The sequence below is a fragment of the Astatotilapia calliptera genome, chromosome 14 (genome assembly GCF_900246225.1).
Source record: "Astatotilapia calliptera chromosome 14, fAstCal1.2, whole genome shotgun sequence".
Lineage (NCBI taxonomy): Eukaryota > Metazoa > Chordata > Actinopteri > Cichliformes > Cichlidae > Astatotilapia > Astatotilapia calliptera.
The window spans coordinates 27,317,911-27,335,417 of NC_039315.1; the positions used below are offsets into that span (position 1 = coordinate 27,317,911).

General features: G+C 39.2%; 1 protein-coding gene across 2 annotated transcripts in view; it reads right to left on the reverse strand.

Annotated features, from left to right (window-relative positions):
- Positions 1–3,231: 3,231 nt before the first annotated feature.
- The window catches only part of pde2a (phosphodiesterase 2A), a 201,588-nt gene continuing 187,312 nt past the window's right edge, over positions 3,232–17,507 (reverse strand). For both annotated transcript variants that reach the window (XM_026192065.1, XM_026192066.1), the window contains 13 exons: positions 17,339–17,451; positions 14,314–14,391; positions 14,079–14,201; positions 13,909–13,979; positions 13,501–13,623; positions 13,326–13,413; positions 11,303–11,350; positions 10,917–10,991; positions 10,684–10,783; positions 9,685–9,797; positions 8,787–8,825; positions 8,563–8,669; positions 3,232–6,685 (listed from right to left, as the gene is read on the reverse strand). In XM_026192065.1, coding sequence (XP_026047850.1) covers positions 6,451–6,685; positions 8,563–8,669; positions 8,787–8,825; positions 9,685–9,797; positions 10,684–10,783; positions 10,917–10,991; positions 11,303–11,350; positions 13,326–13,413; positions 13,501–13,623; positions 13,909–13,979; positions 14,079–14,201; positions 14,314–14,391; positions 17,339–17,451 — 1,313 coding nt within the window. In that variant the 3' untranslated portion in view covers positions 3,232–6,450. The remainder of the gene's footprint in view (positions 6,686–8,562; positions 8,670–8,786; positions 8,826–9,684; positions 9,798–10,683; positions 10,784–10,916; positions 10,992–11,302; positions 11,351–13,325; positions 13,414–13,500; positions 13,624–13,908; positions 13,980–14,078; positions 14,202–14,313; positions 14,392–17,338; positions 17,452–17,507) is intronic.

Below are 17,507 nucleotides of genomic sequence, written 5' to 3' on the forward strand. Positions count from 1 at the left end.
TCAACTTTGCTTTGTTTTGAGCTCGTAAATTGCTGATTTTTAATTTTAGAGCAGTGGTTCTTAACCTTGTTGGAGGTACCGAACCCCACCAGTTTCATATGCGCATTCACTGAACCCCTCTTTAGTGAAAAATAAAAAAAACTATTTTCAAATTCAAGACAGAGATATGTTTTTTATTGGTGCACAAAATGAGCCGTGCATGTCATGGTGGAGGCTCTGCCGAACCCCTAGGGTTCGATCGAGCCCAGGTTAAGAACCACTGTTTTAGAGCATGCATTTAACTGCTACACAGTACTACTGTAGTTTGTTTACTGTACTTTACCAGTGTGATACTAGAGTGAAGTGCAGGCGCAGTAATAAAGTAATAAATAATTTTCAGCCACTGTAATTGTTTTGCTTGAGACTGTATACATAAAATAGATCACTTTATGAAATAGTATGTATTGTTGAAGATACATATAAGTATATATCACGGACACTGCGCTATCATAAGTGCCCAATAGACATGATACGTCCTCTTTTAGGCCTACTTAACTACCTGTTCCCAAAAGTCAATAATTTGCTGTTAAAATTATTTTGTTATTATTTATTTATTTAATTCGTTTTATTAGGTTTGTGATGCTTTGTAAGATGTGACGGATGCATTTGTGCTGTGATCTGAAGTCTACAGTTGCTGCATGGGTCTTTCCTGGACCTCTAAGTCTAAGACTCGCCTGTCTCATATTCATGAAAGGTGACCTATGATGTTCTTTCCTTATTCTGTCATATATGCACTATTGGGGGATTCGCATAATTCCCAACGCTTAGGGTTCAGTCTGCTCCAAGCCATTCTGACAGCTTTTTCAGTGCACGGCCTGTATAATGACTCAGAGAGCAGCTTATCTCTCAGGAAGACAGCCCCACACACCTATTGTTCCTTTAAAACAATATTTTTTTTGGCTTAATAAGGAAAGCCCATCATAAAAATGTTGTTTTAAAGCAATCGGCTTATGTCAATTCCATTAATAAAAATATAATATGTCCCCTTTAATCAAATTTTTCTTTCTACTATCATACAGAGTTGTGGTCAGAAGTTTACACACACTCATCATTGGTATAATTTTCATGTGATTTTGGGCTTTTAATGATTTATTTGAACTGCTATTTTTCCAGGGTGCAATGATTGCACAGCATTCACCTTTAATCAATCAAAAAAAAAAACAAAAACAAGAATTGGGGTGTACAAGTTTGGATTTATTTTGGATTTTTCTTAAAAAGAATAAATCCTTTCTTAAATATATACATACACCATCTTAAACCTTTTCATAACTGGTACTGCAATTCTACAATTGATTTTAACTTGCCAGTGCTGAGGGCTATTAAATTCTCATTAGGGGTCACGATTGGCTAAAACTGGTAGTTTCAGTTTGCCAGCATATAAAGGATTTATTTTACAGCAGTCACTGGATTGACCAATAGTCAGAACAATGGGAAAGTGTTCTGGGGGCCTCTGGATGTCTGGAGTTTTGATCTCCTCCATACCCGCTTCACACCCTGGAGGACGGGGCTGTGGCCCCCCCACACTCCCTAGCAGATCATTACATGGAGAAACCTTTGGAATGCAAGCATGCTGATCCACACAGGTATGCACACATGGGTATTCACAGACGCGGACTAAAGCTTTCTTGGCTGCTACCTCAAAGCACACTGTGCGCTGTCTATCTTGCGTGCTGCACAATATCGTTTATTATTTAGTAAATATTGATATCTATGACTAGCTAGTTTATTGTGATGGTGCTTTGTTTTCTCTATTATTATGTTGCTCTTTGTTGTTTGCTGTCTCCTCTGTTTGTTTTTTTTGTTTGTTTTTTTTTTTTTCTCCATACAGGTGACCCAGGAGTTCTTTTTTTTTTTTTTTCTCTCTCTCTCTTCCCCCCCCTTCTCACCGTCTCTTCTCCCCTTTGGTTTTCTTTCTTTCTCTCCCCCTCTTTCTCTCATTCATTCCCCCTGTCCTATTTATTAAAAAAAAAAAAAAAAGAAAAAAAAAAAAGACAAAGGATGAACTGAAGCTCTGCCATCACGTAATGTCGCATACTGCTGTTTCTGATGTCATTTAAAAAAAAAAAATAAAAAAAAAAAAAAAAGAACAATGGGAAAGTCCAAGGACTTCAGAGACGATCTAAGAAGGAGAATTACAAAAGTAAGAATGTCTCTTTGAATCATTTCTAAACAACTGAGGATTCCAAGATCATCATTTAAACAATTGGACATCTGTACAAGTTATTCAGATGTGTCATGACTTTGCCGAGATCTGCAGGAAGACCCAAACCCTCAGATGGTCAGGAACCCAGAAACCACCAAGGTTTAAGCCTGTCAAGAACTGGAAACTGCTGGAACGCCAGCATCACTGTCCACTGTAAAGCTTGTACATCACCATGGACTGATAGAGTGCTGACCGTGAAAGAAGTCCCTGCTACAAAGTCAAAATCACTCGAGTGAAATTTGCAGCTGCTCACATGGTCGAGCCAAATGTCTACTGCAGAAAAGCTCTATGGACAGATGAGATAAAGACTGAGCTGTCTCGCTTGAAGAGTTGTCATATATACAGCCAGACTTTTGCCAGAAAGTTGTTGATGGCTACCAAAAGTGTCAAGTTGAGGCGCAACTTGCAAAAGAACATTAAACCAAATATTAGTGGGGTACATGTATATGTTTGAGCCTGTATATATACTTTTGAGAAAATTCAAAGTCAATTCAAACTTCAACACCAAATTTTTCATTTTCTTTTTAAAGTTATTAAAGATATTTGTTGTACAGTCATTCAACAGTTCAGAGAAATCATAAAAAGACCCAGATTTACCATGACATTTTTGCCTGTGATGAGTCTATGAAAGCTTCTGACCACAACTCTATACAGGAATAGCTTCAACTAGGGGCTGATAACATATAATTTAAATGTAATTTCCCATTATAAAAGTATAGCTGTATGAACAAGCTATATAATTTCTATTTAAACTAATGTAAAAACAGGAGAAATGCTAACTACTTTAGGGGTAGATTTTTATCCTAGCAACCCCTCTGAAATATGTTAGCCTAGCCATGCTTAACCATGAGTCCATGTGGCACAGGTCAACAGGAACAGCAAAGATGCCTCTGTGATGACTAAATCAGTGTTGCCAGATACAAATACACAGTTCCAGACAACATAATACACGTGTGGTGTGCACACACATTTAGAAAGGACAACCGAGAAGCCTTTCACCAGATTTATTTCAAGAAAAAAAAATGATTTAAAATGTTGCACATTTGCCTACTTCTGAAAATTGTCCTTGTTCAACACGAAGAACAAGATCACCAGCACTCAGAACTCAATGAAACAAATAATTAACAGATGAATATCCTGGATTTATTGACCAGTATAAGCATCATTTATACATTTCAGATTTGCCTGGGTTATATATTATATGTATATCCCAAACAAACATATAATTTTCTTTCATCCCCTCTGTTAAAGTCTGAGCTTAGGGTTGTTCAAAAATGGCTTAGCAAAAAAAGAAAAAAGAAAAAAGAAAAAAGAAAGAAAGAAAAGGAGAACAGAAGGCAACCACTTTAAACACATTACAGAATTGGAAAAAAAAAAGTCCCATTGTAAATAATGACAGACGATCAAGAAACGTTTTCTTTTGAAACGCTTGATATTTACAGCAATTATATTTTTTGCCACTTTTAACAATTATGTCACAGGTGATTGTTACGATGACGTTACGTCACAGGTTCGAGTCCCGCTGCTCTGTGATGATGGGAAATCGATTGTGTTCACAATCCATTGACAAGCTGTCATGACGTAGCGGGAAAAGTCAAATATGAACACAGCCCTCGTCGACACTCCAACATTAGAGAACAAAAATATTTTAAGTTCTGTCTGGTTTTTTTTTCTTTTTTCTTGTGGTGTTTTTAATGTTTTCTTTTTCTTTTTCACTTTGCAGCTTGCCAAGAAAGTAGAAAATGTTTGCTTGGCACATTTAGCCCTGACTCTCTAAAACAAACAAACAAAAAGGACAGATACACAATCGTGATAGAAAACTGAAGCATTTTAGGATTAAAATTGTCACACTCCATTGATTTGTGTTTCTTTTCTAAATGGAAACATCATGATCTAACACTTAAAAGGCTTTGGCAACTCAGACCTAAAGCAATAATTTAACAAGAGGCATAGGTATTTACATAGGAATCTATGCAGTGTCACAGAGGCAGACAATTTATATTGCACATGGAAAAAAAAGACAAGTACATGTGAAACGTTGGTTTTGAAATAACTGAAAAATAAAACAAAAAAATGAGAAAAAGAGTTCAAGAAAGAGAGAGTGGCTCTTATACAGACACGTCTGTACGCCCTTTAGAAGCTTTGCAGCAAAACCATCTCGTCCACGGCAGATCAAGCACTTCCATCGAGCTAGCGCTGATGCATATCCCAATCTTGGTTTCACACATACATCACACCACTTTTAGAGGCGATTAACCTTCCTCACTAATAGCTCCTCACTAATTGTCTTCAAAAGGATCCCATGAGGGTTCATAAGGTACTTTTCAAAGAGAAATCCTACATTTGTAACCTGCGATTTGAAAAAAAACTGAAAAGAAGCTTTCATCTTCTTCCATTAACATTATCGGGGCAGCATAAAAGGAAAGGGGGGAGAAGAAGGAAGAAATTCTGGTAGATCACTCGAGGTTTGTGTCAGCCTCGTTTCTGTGAACACCGCCTCTGTGGAGCTACACCGAATATTTCTCTCTTGCTCTTAACTACCTCTCTCTCACCCACGTAGACGCTCGTGCCCATCCACACATTCACTCATCCCCCGCCCCCTCCCCGTGCAGCCCACGTGCAATGGTGTCCACTTTCCCTTTGTAACTATTCAGCGGTTTTCCTCACATTGCTCTGCAGCATTTCCTACTTTAAGCATCGTAAGGTAAAACTGAGCAATAGCGTACTGTAACATAAAAATCCAGTCAGGTTTTCTATGAGGCACAAGCTGAGAACATAATTTCTGACGCTTCCTTTGGAGTGCAGCGATAGTGAACCGCTGGATGGTTCCAAGAAAGAGTAATTTTGTGATGGCTACATCTCTAGTTTCTTTAAAAAAGAAAAAAAAACCTCAATCTGGATGCACTGAGAACTGAACAAAACGCTTTTATGTCTGACTGGGACACCCGAGGGTGGCTGTGCAGATAAAATAGAAAGAAGTGAAATGACGATTGTGACATCTGAGGTTCTTCACACGGGTATTTCACAGATATACATCTTCTCAGCAGATCATTCAGTCAAACACGTCGATACTCACGCTATCTCTATAACAAATATACAACATACATACTAAACAGACTCTTTATTTCAATTTTTATATATTAAAAGCTCTAAGAAAGGCAGCAAAGATGCGCAATAAGGCAGATCCATATGACACACTCGATGACACACTCTACTCTGGCACATTTGCACTTACAGATGAGATGGATCTTTTAAAGGGATTTGGTTACTCTTTACCTAAAGTGGGTTCATGAGGACGTTAGTCAAGAACAGAAAAAAATGACCTAAATGAAGAGGAAATGTGACAGATGGAGGATGGTGAGAAGAATAAAATGGGAGTCTTTTGGGTTAAGTGTTTAATGAAGAAGGGTCAGGGATCAGTGACTCTGTCATTAATAAGTGATTGTCAAATTGTCCCCTAAACACCTAAAAAAAGCAAGAAGTGAATCACTAAAAAGAAACAAAAACTCCCCGTGCATCTTGATGGTCATGAATTTATTATTACACATATCCTGAAAAGCTGTAACTAAAATGTGTTGAGACGGAGTGGAGATGGAAATGGAAATGGAGTGCATTCATTTCTTAGTTAATGGAAAAAAAATAAACACTGACCCAGATAAAAGGAATAAAACATGAGGTGTCCATACAGCATGCATTCATAAGCATCAGGTGAGGGCTATGGCAGCTGCTTTAAATCAATATAAGCTTTTATGACACATTTTACAGAAACTATAGCACTTTCATCTCACTGTTACATGTTGAAGTAGTCTCTGCTGTCACAATGAATCTTTTCCGCCCCCCTCGATCTTGAGACAGTATGTGCATGTACATATGTGTGTCAGTGTAGCTGTGTGTTTTTACAATCTTAATCAGGATCAGTACTGTATGAATGAGCTTGTGACTAGTGGTAAAAACCTATTATAGCTGCTGAAATAGACAAAGTCACCACCTTCTGCCATCTTCAGCCGGAGACGTGTGGCTCCAGCACTCGTTTCAGATCGCTCGTCTGATTCAGTTTGAAACTTTTGTCCCGTCCTGTCTGGCCTCCTAAGCATCTAAGTGGTTGACAGCAGAGAGAGACCTGTGACTCTTAGGTCACTAAAAAGGTATCCTCAGCCTCTTACGGGACCACGGAAAACTCGACGAAAACCGTCCGCGGCCTGCTGCCGTCACTGACCCCTCCCTCCTTCTGTGTCGTCGAGGCAGCCGTTGAGGCAGTGGTCGTCACTCCCGAAAGCGCCCTGGGCCTGCAGCAGCTCGTATTCCTGGTCCAGGAAGTCGAGGCTGTTGTTGCTAGGCAACCCACGGATGGTGAACTTATGGGACACTTTGGTCCACTGCTCACGGTTAGCCGCCACCCTCTCGTACAGCTCGGTGGCCCCGGGAAACAGTTCAGACAGCAGCCTGAGAAGACAGGAGGCAGCAGGTGGTGTTAATTTTAGGCCTACACATGATTGCTAATGAAGAGTCCTCAATGTCCCAGTCTGAGAGTTTGTTCAATTAATGCCACTCTAAATGAAATGGATTAATCATTCATATAATTATTGTTTTAATTTTATTTATTTAACGTCATGTAATGATTTGAACTGTGCTATCGGGTATTTAATCATCCAGTAACTGGCATTTTGATTTTTCACAGGTTGCAGTCACAGCACATTATCAGAATAAACTGTATATATAGACAATGTTAGTGGCCAAATTGATGTCAATCACTGGTTTTTGAAGTCCTGTTTTCAAGCTTCCACTTTAAGCATTATGTGTTTGTTTGGTTGCTTTTTCAATAACCAGATGTCAGGTGCCAGGTCTGGGTCTGACTGAGAATCTGAGGATCATGTGTGCTCAAATGGTAGCAACCACAGGTGGTATAAAAGTCGTCACCCTTTGGTTTTTCAGATCCTGTTCTGAAACCTCGAGATGAGCGTTTGCCATCGCCATCTTCATTGATGATGACTTGTGTCATTAGCTAACAAGTGTGTGGTTCATACCACCTCCACTTTGAAACGTAATATGAACAAGATTTACATAACAGACTTCATTTGTTATTCAATGAGAACAAAAACCAGTTACCGAGCCCATAAAATCAGCAGAAAAGTGTTTCAAGAGGTCAAGATAGAAAGCTGATTTCCAACACACTTCTATTAGCACGGAAAGCTTTTTGCAACCAAAACTAAACCCATCTGGTGGCCTTCAGATAAAATGCAGCTTTAACCTCCAAAGACCCGAACTCTTCCACGACATGCATTTTAAATTTGTCTTTGATATTTGGGCATATTGGGACCCGGTGAATGTAAAAACAAAGAATTACCAGATTTTTTTAACCTGATTTTTGTTTCTAAGAAAAATGAGAGCCACATATGAGGATATTTGTTTCAAATTTCGATAGAACAGTAGCAGTATAATGTCCTCATAAGTGGATATCAGGCCCTTGTAGCGCAAAATTGAGTATTTTGGTCTAAATAACCCAAAATGTGATGTCCACATATGTGGACGCCAGGTCCTAGGAGGTTAAGCCACTAGGCACATTCTTCTGACCTAGAAGCTACATCCATGCTTTATTCTATCTGTCTTAGTGACTTTTCAGTCACCAAGTAGTCCTGCTTCATTGTTTATTTCACTCTTATAAAGACCCCGACCGGTCACAAAAGACATGGCTGCCCCTCCCCTGAGCCTGCAGGGGAGTTCTTACTACTCGCTCATGGGGATCATCTGATTGTTGGAGTTTCTATATAAATATACATATATCAACTGAATTGAACTCCTGCGACCATAATTTACAAATAAATATCATGCTGTATTCTACAAAACATGAAATGAAACAGCAGAGTCGCCTCCCCTGCAGGCCATTAGAAGGAATGGCAGGTATGAGGCTGGCTTCACTTTTCAGACGTGTTTCTCTATGATTATCACTTTAAAGGTCTATATATTGCAAATGTGATGCACTTGCTTATTTAAATTTACTGAATTTAATTGACATTAATTTCAAACTGTTAATGTCGACGTAATTAATTTATCTACCTTTATCTGTTCTTGCTCCTTTAAATGAGTTACTTAGATGCTCAAATGTCCACTAGTTAGTTTAAAAAGTTTCAACCACAGTAAAAACAGTGCTGATGAGAGTGAATGCCAAAACAATCAGCAAAAAGACTCCAGAATCAGGGGATAATGTGTACATAATCTACAGTTTTGTTTTAAGCAATGTTTCAAACTAAATCCTTTGTGTGATAAAAGGACCAAAACAGATCCAATAATGAGTCTGTGCTGCTTTCAGGTTTTGTACGCACTTGTAGATCGGCATGGCGATATGCTCCATGAAGCTGATCTGCAGTTCCGGTATGTACGCTTTCTCTCTGTCCATCATCTCACTGGGCCTGTTACCCATGGCTTTTTCCTGCAAACACACGTTAAGCTATGATTAATGACCTCAGTCAGGCGTACAATAACACACTTTCACCACATGTTACTATTTTCACATGTCATTTAGCAGTTAGCGTACACTAAAACATACCAGATCTCCTTGAGAGAAGAACTCTTTATAAATCAGCTCCTGTAGGAACATAGCAGCAGATATTTGAAAGTCTTAACATGTGTCATATTTATAGAGACATCGTTATGTATGAAATTTAGTTTATTTGTCTTTTATGCAAACATTTTATGCTGTTACCTGCCATAAACTGCAAGTCACTTCTATTAAAGTTCAATATTTGGTGTGATTGGGGTTTTTCACTGATAGAAATGCGTTCTCTTGCTATTGAGATGATAATGTATCAACTGAGCACTGTAAAAGCCAATAAAGTCTTCCACAGAAATGTGCTATTGGTTTTGAAAACAAGGATTTACAGTTTATTTGCTTTAGGTGTTTGGAGATTGAGGGTGGAGGATTTGGGGCAAGGTTTACGGGTTTGGTGGTGGAAAGGGGGCAGGCCAAGATTAAACATAATCCTAAAATGGAGTGCGGTTTCTCAGAATAGAAAATAATGGAATACAGCTCAAAGGTTGTTTCCAGCTGTACAGCTTTGCATCTCATAATCTCCAATGTCCTAGAAATGGGTCAGTTTCACTGTACAAACACTGTTAATTAGAAATCTTTAGTCGTGTTGCTAAAAGATGAAACAGAAACTTCTTTCTCCTGCAAATCAGCAAATGCAGCATGAACCCAATCACACTAAAGCCTTTTCTATTTTCTTCCTACTTAGAATAAACTGCTACAGTGAGCAGTTTACTAGGTCAAAATAATTACAGCTATTACTTCCACTAAGCTTTTGGAATTTGTACTGCAGTAATACTGAAATATTAACAGTCTTAACTGAATTAAACACATTAATACAACATTTTTGCTACAAATGGCAAGTTCTAGTAAGTATGTGGTAATGTTTCACATATACTGGTGCAGAACACAAACTGACAGCAATTTTGCGTGTGGTTTTCCAGCCCTTGGTTTGGTCTGACAGGTCACACGAAGTCATCAACAGGCACAGCAGCAGGGAGTGGTGGGTACGGCTTTTTGGATTGTATCCATCTGAAAAACACACAAAACGCATCGCTCTGCGTTAACAGCATTTCAAGCACTGTTGCTGCCTTTCATCTAAGAGGAAAATCACACAATTCCGAAGCAAAAGTGCTTCAAACTCATTGCATAAAGTTCATTTTAGTCTCCAATATGCATAATGATAGAAGTGACAATAAAAGAAGGTCACAACAGGATGTTAGATAAGCAGACTTTGCGTGTTTGGTAGGCAGAAATGATTTTCCAGTGCCTATTAACACTCTACACATTCATTCAGTATTCTACTCCATGATTGACAAGTCACCTATTCTAGAGTGTGAGAAAGTTGCTAACTCATTTAGTGGTTTTTAATGTCCTTGAATTGCTTTAACGGCTCGAAATTGTTTCCACGGAGGAGACATCCACTCAGGATAACTTATAATTGGTTGCATTCAAGCGTAACAAACCACTGGCCTGGAGGTTACAGCCAATTACATTGCATAAGAGTGTAAGCAACTGTCTTTTCTAAAGGGTAAATAGTCCAATGAAAGTGGAGGATTATTAAGAATGTCAGAGCTGAATGTTGCAAGCGTGAACTCAGATCTCTGCAAAATAAGTCAGTTCATGAAAAAGAAGCAAGTCATAGTGCAGAGGAAAATGGGTTGTCTGTCTGTCTATGAGCGATCTTTCAGCTCAGCAATGGATAATTGTACTGAAACGGTGAATTTCTAATGTTCTATATTGTTTCGTCTCCCTTGTGAAATCAGGCCGCTTTAATCTAAGGAGACGTAAAAAGAAATATTGCTTTGCTTTCAGTGTGACTCGACAATCAGAACTGAGCCTCCTGGAGCTGTTCACGGGTGTGAGTCTAAAGCAACTGCAGAGACGTGGCTGCGCATACTGAACATGTGACATGTACCATCAGACATCTTCTGCAGATCCTTGAAAATGCGAAGGTGGTGAGCAAGGTCCGTGGCCAGAATTATGTCTCTCATTAAATCCAACATGCGCTGGTAGTCCTAGAGACATAAAAAATAATCGTTAGCTTGCAAAGGCGGTGATAGAAGCAAATGAAAATATGAAATCAGCGAGAGATTGAGAAAAAAGAAAGTTGTTGAAATGCACGAATGGAGAGAGGGTTTGATAATTCACCTTCCTGGAGAACTTCTCAAAGATGTTGCAGCCATGAGTGTTCAGAATAGCGATGGCCTGGGCAAAGTGATGTCTCTGGCGTGGCAAATAAAGCATAATGACAAAACGTGTTAGAAAACGGTGACTCTAAAGTGACTAATGCTGCAATGCAAAAGGCAAAAACCAATTTAAATTCCTCACATTGCCTCATCGCTGCTGCAAAAAAATGTCATGATTGATTTTGGCCACTAGATGTCCTAGCAGAACACTACATTAGCAGCTCTCAGATAATGGCATTCATTAACTATGAAGGAGCAAGCCTATACCAGTAATCGCACAATCTTATCGTCTCTGTCATAGGAAATAAAGATTTACACAGTCAGTGTGAAAACTTTGAGAGACTTTACCTCCATCACAGATCCCTCTGAGCTGTAGAGAGCAGCCAGCACAGATTGCTGGAAACATAACAGACACACATTTGAAACACAATCCTTTTAGCATGCGCGGCACATTGATTCAAATCAACATCCTCCAATAAAATATAGCAGTGTTTTCTCTTTAACAGGAGATGGCAGCTCTCAATTGAAAAAAAAAAATACATACATATATATATATATATATATATATATATATATATATATATATATATACAGAAGCTTATCAATGATGGATTACTTTTGTCTTATAATGTGTGTCTGATTTAGGTTTGTGCCTGATTAGAGTGTAGCAGGGCGACACGCTTCTAATCACCTCGTGATTAGACCCTGATAAAACCGTGCAACCCTCGCTATTACCCGGGATGCTTCATCTCGAGCATTTAAAGTAAAAATTTCAACATTATCATAACTCCCGCTGTTGTTGTCATGTTAAATGAAATGGTTTGTGTGTTTCTTCCTGGCTTTTGTCAGGCGGGGAAAGTGATTCACAAATAACATCCCCCTAACGTTTGCTTTTTAATTTATTCATATGTTTTTTTTCTTTTTTCATTTACAGTAAACAATACATACTAATACAATATTGTTAATGCAGTAACCACTATCATTTACTGCAATATCTTCTCTTCTTCTGTCTCTTATCTCCTCTTATTGTGTTCTTTCTCTCTCAGTCTCATCTGAGTGGTTAGTATCTGGGCAGAGTGGATCTGCAGTCCTCTGGGGATGCTCAGGAGCAGGCGGTTTGGGAAGGCAGGCCAGGTCACCGTTCCTATCCTGTTAAATACACGCTCTGTATTTGAGAGGATAGGAAGCCCAAATAAACAGGCCAAATAATTGGAAAGATACCACTTGTATATACCATAATAATAGATATAAGTTAAAATTACTGAACTCATATATCCAAAAATGAAAAATGCCAAAAAGGCATAAAATTATATTTTTGTGGCACCAAGGTGATTCCTAAAGAGGACACATTGATGCATCTGGCCTTTTGCTCATCCATCTATCCATCTATTTATCTCAATGGATCATCTATCAGTCATGGATTGGTTTTCACAGAGCCCAGACCTCAACATTATTGAAGCAGAGTGGGATCATCTTGACAGAAACATCCAAAGAAGAGCTTTAAAAGTCCTTTAAGAAGCCTGAAGAACTATTCTCGAAGACGACTAAAAGAAATGAAAAGACTAAGATAGTTCATGGTACCACGCTGGTACCTATTTTTTGTTACCTTCCTTGTGGGTTTGTATATATTTAGCTGTCATTTGTATGATTATTTTCCTTGCTCTAATTAGTATTTAGTTTTCTATTTATCAAATAGCTGCTTTAGTTGAATTCACTGTGTTTAAGAGTTCAGAAGCCTCGTCTGTTTGTGGTTTCCTTTTAGGATTTATTCATTTTTATTCACATGTTTTATTCATTATTAAGATGCCAAGTTTTCAGTTGTTATTAGTTTTTATTTTTACCGTTGACGTTGCTTTTAGTTCACGTTTCACGTTCACCTTTCTACGTTCCTCCGTCTCGTCCGCCGATCTTCTCTCCGTGTCAGACTCATTCTATTCCATCCATTGTGTTGTGTTGTGTCACACTTCCTGTTTTCTGTGTCTTGTGATGTGTTTACTTCCCCATCTCATTATATTTGTTGGCTTCAGCTGTGTTAGTACCTGCTACCGCTCCTCTCTATATCAGGTGTGTCTCTGCCCCCCTCTGTTAATTGCAGCTGTGTGTACCCCAGTGCTGTACCTCCCTGCTCAGAGCTTCCCTGTATCTCCTAGTGTTTTTGGATTACTTGCTCATTTCCCTGGTTTGTTTACTTATTATTGTGTTTATTTTCCCTATATCAGCTTTTGGACTGAATAGAAGATTAAAAACATAATGCATTTTTTGTCTGCATGCATAAAGCTGCAGTCCTGCTTAGAGCCTTGTTTATTTTTCTATTATTTTGTATCATTCCTACTGCTTTCTAATAAAACAAAAGCAAAGTATGTGCTCTCACCGAGGCCACTTGGAAAGAGTTGTTGGTGCCACGGTGGTCCAGATCATGGCACATACAGGACACAAAGAGCGCTAATATTTCTATATCCCTAGAAGACAGCAGGCATAGAAGAATCATTTTAAATACAAATGATATAAAACATCATTATAAAGTCTTTTGAGACTTGTGTACTCACTCGAGGTAGTTGGACAGCCCTAGGTTTTTGTAGAGCAGGTAGCAGAAGTGTGAGACGGAGAAAGCGTGCATCCAGTTGTGGTAGGGAGGGTCTCTGTAGCCTTTCTTCACCATCAGACAGAACCTGGCACCAAGGCAGCAGTTTAAAAACACTCTCATGACTTTTTTTTCCAACATGTAACTCAGTGGTAGCCCCGGAAATTCTCATTCACAACCCATCTCTCCATCAGCTTTAAAAAAACAAACCTGATTGAAGATTCTGCTACAAGCTTACAACGCAATACTACTTAACAATGTAGCCAGAGAATCATTAATAAATAAAGTAAATATTCTTTATTTAAACAGCTGATGGAAAATGATTTAAAGCACAGGCTCTTAAACACAGCATATAAATTGATGGATGTCAGACCTGGCGAGCGTGTGCATGTCGATCTTATAGGTGTTGATGAAACCCATGTCTTCAAACATGCTGAGAACGCACTGCAGACACACAACAGGAGAAGTTACATCAGATTTTGTTCTCTTTAAATCTTTGTGCTGACAGCATTCAGACACACTCTCTCTCTCTCTGCTTCTTACCATCGGCGTGGTGTCATCGGGAAGGGAGCGCGGCGTGCACGTGAACTCTGCGAAGCACGGGTCAATCTCGTTCACCGGGTCGATGCCAGATACCAGCAGCTTAGTCACCTCTTCCTCTGAAACCTGCCACAGACTCATACTGAATCATACTGAGTAAATAGCATGGACACTGTCAGTAAATGCTGCGCGTCGCTGTGCGAGAGTGAGTTTGTGGGATGAAGAGATGTGATTTTACCTTCATATGGTACATCATCATTTCATTGGCCAGATGGGATCTGAACTGAGCCTCGTGGACTCTCTTGTAGAGCAGAGACTGGAGGAAGAACCGGCACATTAAAACGTTGCTAATTCATTTTTAGTAAGAATGAATTCATTATATTATCACGATAACTGGACAAAGACAAACAGAAAGAAATTAAATTAGATGTTTGTGATATAAAGTAATAAAGTTCAGTGAAATATTATGTTATCAGGATCTCCTACTTATGATCGATCTTCCAGCTGGAACCATATTTTGCTTTTCATGGTACCACTGACTACATGCTAGTGAGAGATGAAGTTCTATTTTATTTTGAAAGTATGTTTGTGGGTGGCTGTGGCACAGAAGGTAGAGCAGGTTAGTGGTTCGATTCTCCCTGTCCTTATGGTCTTTTACAGAGTTTCTGTCATGGTTGGCTGCGTGGCAGGCGTGCAAGCAGGAGTGGTGGATCCAAAATGCAGGACTCAGACACAGAAGTTCAACTTAAAGAGCAGCTTTATTGCTGGAAACCCTCTTACTAACTAAAGGCATCAAAAGACAAACAAAAACGCTGGTGGACTAAAACACTGAAGCAGAAAACACTGAACTGGAACTGGAAACAAAACACTGGTAACACGGAGGCAAAACACACACAGCTTGTTGAGGGTACGACGCAACACTGACTCAGAGAAACACAGGGTCTAAATACACTGGGAAGTAACGAGGAGAATGAGACACAGAAGGAGGGCACAGCTGGGGGAAATTAGAACTGACGAGACAAGCAAAGCAGGACACATTCACATAAGACACGGACCTACAAAGTAAAACAGGAAGGATCACACAGAGACGCGAACTTGACACAGTGGAGACAGCAACTAAGAAACACAGAGACATAAACCATAAGGCAGAGGACTCTAAGAACCGAGAGACACAGAGGGGAACTCAAACATGCAGACACAGACTTACACAGAACAGAGGGGACATAGAGAAACATGAAGGGCAAGGGATCGAAACTAGAAACCATAGAAACTCACACCAAGTACAATAATACAAAAATCACAATGAACTAAAACGCTGGGTCAGGAGACCCAGGACCCTGACAGTTTCCTCCAATGCATCCACTGATATAAAATCATTTATGCATAGAAAAAAGTGTGTGGATGAGGCAAGTAGTAAAAAATGCTTTGAGTGCTCAGATACAGTAGAAATGCACTAAATAAATATCTTTGGATGCACTGAAGCAAAAAATCAGGTGGTTAACAAGAGGTATGATGTCATTAATAAAAAGATAAATTATCCAGATTTTTGTTTTGGCCTTTCGTTCACACACAAAAAGCATTTTGATCTCTGAAAACTGACCTACAGGAAACAAACATTAAGGTACAACAGCCACTATAAACATATGTTGCAGAAAATTATATTTGATTTTCAGCTTTTGCTCCTGCTTCTAAGACATGCGCCTGATTTTTGATGTCAGACTGTGCGCCGTGTTATTGTTTGTAGGCCTCTGAGTGGCCAACATTTCTATATGATCAGGATTTTATCGCCACCTGTTGCTTGGGCATGATCTCGTTTTGCATTTTCATGTGGACAAAACAGTGGTTGTATGGATTGTTTTTCTTTAATGAAAGTGAAAATAAACCCTAAAACCGTGTACGTGTGGACGTAGCCCAACTTCTATGGCTGAAAAACATGTTTAGCTGTTTTGAAGGAAACTCTTAATCCTTTTCAGCTTTCAGTTTGCCAACCTTCGTGTCTGCTCTTCTGGCGCCTCTCTGTTTGTTTTCTGAGTTTTGGCACCTTTCAGTTTTTCCCCGTTTGTTTTTCCTCACTTGGACTTTCGTATTTTGTTTGGGCTTTTGTCGGATTATCCGGAATATTCTTCACCGCCTTTTTCCAAGCACATCGAAGCCATTTTCAGTTGTCTCACCAGTTTGTGATTGCACACACATGTTTGTTACTGCTTTTACATTCACATTCAAATGGTAAACCTGTGATTCATGATTAACAAGCATGTTATAATTTTCGTGGGCTTTTCACAGCCCTACGTCTGGCCCCCGCTTTACCTTTTAGTACATGAGGGAGCTTTTTACAACCCTGAGAGTACTCTACAGCACGATACTGGGTGAGATCTGATGAATAATATATCTGGCTGTGCTTTAAATCATTAATTAGTGGCCTCGAAAGCAATTATTTTTTTTCTATCAAATATGTTTATAGTTTGTAGATAACCTATTAAGTACCAGCAGTCATTCAGAGGTCACACTCTGCAGGAGCTACTCAACATGAAGTGACTCTGTTTATTAGAACGGGAAGACATTTTCTTTTATCTGAGATCAGGGTGGTGAAGGATGAAAAAGACAATATTTCAACAGAGTTTGTGGGCGATAACAAATATATCTCTCCTTGTTTGTTCATCACTATTATCACAGACGTGATCGTCTTCATAATCGTCTCTGTGAGCCGCGCACAGCTGTTCAGCTGGAAGTATGTTAATAAGTTCAGTTTGCAGCAATCATACAATGCCAATGAACTGCACCACGAAAGCCGTTCACTTCCATCTGACTGAATCTCCTTAAATTTCCCTTGAGACTTTCCTCTTCTCTGCCTCGACTGAGCATTTCACTCCCACTGAGCTGATCTCATCTCGCCGGGACGGGATCAATCTTTCTGACATCGTCAACTATTTTGGGGAGAGCCTCCTAATGATGGATATACTGTAAATGCTAAACTCACTTATATTTGCATCATTATAAGGATGCATGGAACTTGCAGAGATTACATTATTTAAAAATGAAGCTGACTTATTGACCGAGAGAGTCAGTGTGTATGAAGATGAATTGTATAGCAGTCTGGATTTATTCACTGCTGCTCACAGAGATAATAAGAGGAAGTTTGGAAAGTGAGAAGTTATAAAATAATAGTTACTGGAATTAAATTATTTCTCCTCACATGCTCATGTATGTGTGTTACTTTTTAACAACTTGGTCTCTTTGATTAAAGGGAGTTAGAAGAGACTCACATGGGCAATGCTGATGCCACAGTAGATAGAGAAAGCTGTCGCCAAATCCTCATCGAAGCGGTTGAACCACGGCCCATTCATCTTATTCACCAACTCAGCGACGCCGATGACTTCTGGAAAACGGAAGATTTAAAGAGGAAAGGGGTGAGGAGAAGAGGAAGGTGGAACA